The 2,652-nt window shown below is 54.9% G+C and overlaps 1 protein-coding gene across 6 annotated transcripts in view; it reads right to left on the bottom strand.

The window, feature by feature from the left end:
• The window catches only part of PRPS1 (phosphoribosyl pyrophosphate synthetase 1), a 22,743-nt gene extending 20,720 nt beyond the window's left edge, over nucleotides 1-2,023 (bottom strand). For all 6 annotated transcript variants that reach the window (XM_027845583.1, XM_027845582.1, XM_027845581.1 and 3 more), the window contains exon 1: nucleotides 1,764-2,023. In XM_027845583.1, the coding sequence (XP_027701384.1) occupies nucleotides 1,764-1,885 (122 nt within the window). In that variant the 5' untranslated portion in view covers nucleotides 1,886-2,023. The remainder of the gene's footprint in view (nucleotides 1-1,763) is intronic.
• Between the last annotated feature and the right edge of the window lie 629 nt (nucleotides 2,024-2,652).

Genomic DNA, 2,652 nt, shown 5'->3' on the forward strand with positions numbered 1-2,652 from the left:
ACACACACACACACACACACACACACACACACACACACACACACACACACACACTTCTAGCTCTATTCAACTCAAATGTTGATCCGTTTTTACACAGAGAACAGGAGAACCCAAGTGGGAATCGTTGTGGTATGGAGGAAAGAACGATCAATTTGGAAAAACCAGAGCACCCAGCCTGAAATCCTGCTCCTCCACATCCCCACCAGTGTGACCCTAGACAAGTCAAAGTCACTGCTTCCTCATCTGAAAATGAAGAAGGCTTCTTAACCTTTTTGGTGGGTCCTGGATGCCTCCCTTGGGTGTGGACCCCTTCTGAGAATCATGTTTTCAAACAATTAAAGGAAATGCTAAATTTCAGTTAGCATTTAGTGAAAATAAAGATATCACTGTTTTCTCATTAAAGTTCCCAGACCCCCTGAAATCTATCCATGGACCTCAGATTAAGAATCCCTGGACTAGAAGGTCTGAGGTGCCCTTCCAACTCAAAATCTATAATCTTAAAATTCCAACTTATTTTCTGTCTCTCACAATACAATGGTCGCTCCCTGAGGGCAGAGACTGTTTCATTTTTGTCTTGTATCTCTGGCCTCTAGCCCAGTGATTAAAAGTTTATTGACTGATTGCTTTCAGGAAACAGGTGCAAAGGACAGGAGTGCTGGTTCATTAACAATAATAGGTATTTCTACAGGACACTCTAAGGTTTGCAAAGCATTTCCCAAGTATCATCTCATTTAGTCTACACAATGATCCTATGAAGTGGTGCTATCGTTATCCCCATTTTCCAGATTAGGAAGCCATAAACAGTGTGGAGTGAGTCAGGAAAATCGAGATTCAAACGAGGCTTCTAACATCCACTGGCTCCCAGATCTAGAGCTGGATGGGACCTCCGAAGCTATCTAGCCCAATTCCTACATTTCACAGTTAATGAAACTGAGGCCCAAACATGGAGGTGGGGGCGGGGATTTGAACCCAGGTCCTTTCCACTCCAAAACCACTGTGTTTTTTCTGTAGCACCACGACGCTTCCCAGTGATTTTGGGCAAGGTTCTTAGTGCCCCCACGAAAACTCTCCCAAAACCACTCCCTAAGCCAACCTGCACAGAGAGAGGGATACACGTCCCTATCTCTGTCTTAAGGGTGAGAAGACTGAGGCACCGGGAGAAACGCTTAAGTGACTTGCCCACGGTCACACTGCTACCGAGGGGCAGAGCTGGGATTTGAACCTAGGGTTTCCCCGTCCAGAGCTCTAACCACTAGACCACACGGCACAGTAGGCACTTATCCGCGGCTGCTTCAAGCCAAAGGCCAGTTCCACGGTACCCATGCCCAAGGCCAGCGGGCGATATTGGCCTTGGCCTTGATCAAGGAGGCTGGGGCCGCACCACCCCCACCCGGGGTGGAGGGGAGGCGAGGAGCGAGTCTTAGCCCGTTTTTCCACTGGCCCGCTAGCCTGCCCTCCCGAGTGGCAAACCGCGGTCCGCGATCCCAGCCACGAGGTGGTGACTGCTAGTGCCGCCCCTTCTGCCCCCTCTCCGCGCCCCCGTTCCCTCCCGGTAGCCCCCCCAGTACCACGACGCTCCCCCAGTTCCAGCCTCCGTCCCAGCGCAACGGCCGACCGGTAGTCCAACCGCCAGCGCATGCGCGCGCGTGAGACCGGTCGGCCCCAGGCCAACGGCCCTGACCCACGACCCAGCCCCGACCCCGACCCGGTTCACTCCAGCCCCAGTCCCAGCCCCGGCCCCGGCCCCGGTCCCGGCCACTCACCACGTCTCCTGGTTACTGAATTTCTTAGTCACCACCTTGCCCAGTTCCAGGCCCAGACGGTCGGTGATCTTCTGGGACAGGTCCTGGTGGGAGCTGCCGCTGAAAATCTTGATGTTCGGCATCTTCACCCTGCGGTCCTCGGCGGACAGGCCTCGGGGACCACTGCGAGTGGAACAGTGACTTGGGAGATGAGACCTGAGGCCGGTAAGGCGAGGCTGAGGAGAGGTGACTCGGCAGCAAGAGCGTACTCAGCACGACGCCTCGGCCATCTTGCCTTCCCGCCAGGCGCGCGCGTTCTTATATTGTCTACCGGCTGGGGGGGCGGAGCTCTAGGTGCGGGTTCGGCCTCCGCCTCTGCCTATTGGTCATCTGGTAGCGAGGGGCGGTGCCCTCTCTGTGGCCCCACCCTTTCTCGGGGCACTTTACCACCGATTGGCTGAAGAGCGGGGAATGGGGTGGGGAAGGCCAGACGCCGGCTCTCAAGCGGCGGAGTGAGGCGAGGGCGAAGTTGGCAGGTGAATCTGCTGGATGCGAGGGGTGGGGAGGGCTGATGCGGCAATCTAGCGGATCACTTGGGCCAATCCTGCTTTGCGTGCTCTGGGGCCTCCTTCTTCAGCCCCAGACACAGAACCTGGGCCACACGCCTGGTTTTTGTCCAAAGTGAACCCCAAATCGAGGCATCGAAGCAGAAGCCACCTGTTTCTGCAGATCCCGGGGGAGTTGGGGGGAAAACATTTTGGAAAAGACCCATTAATGTAGCCCCTGTTTGTAGCAGCCGTGCAAAGTGCAAAGCAATATGGAGGGAAATGCCACGCACTTATCGAGGGAGGCTATTTCCCATGAAAATAAGAGAATGTAAGCTCCTTGGGGCAGCTAGATGGCTCAGTGG

This window comes from Vombatus ursinus, unplaced genomic scaffold, assembly GCF_900497805.2.
Source record: "Vombatus ursinus unplaced genomic scaffold, bare-nosed wombat genome assembly UNPS02014982.1, whole genome shotgun sequence".
In the NCBI taxonomy this organism is placed as follows: Eukaryota; Metazoa; Chordata; class Mammalia; order Diprotodontia; family Vombatidae; genus Vombatus; species Vombatus ursinus.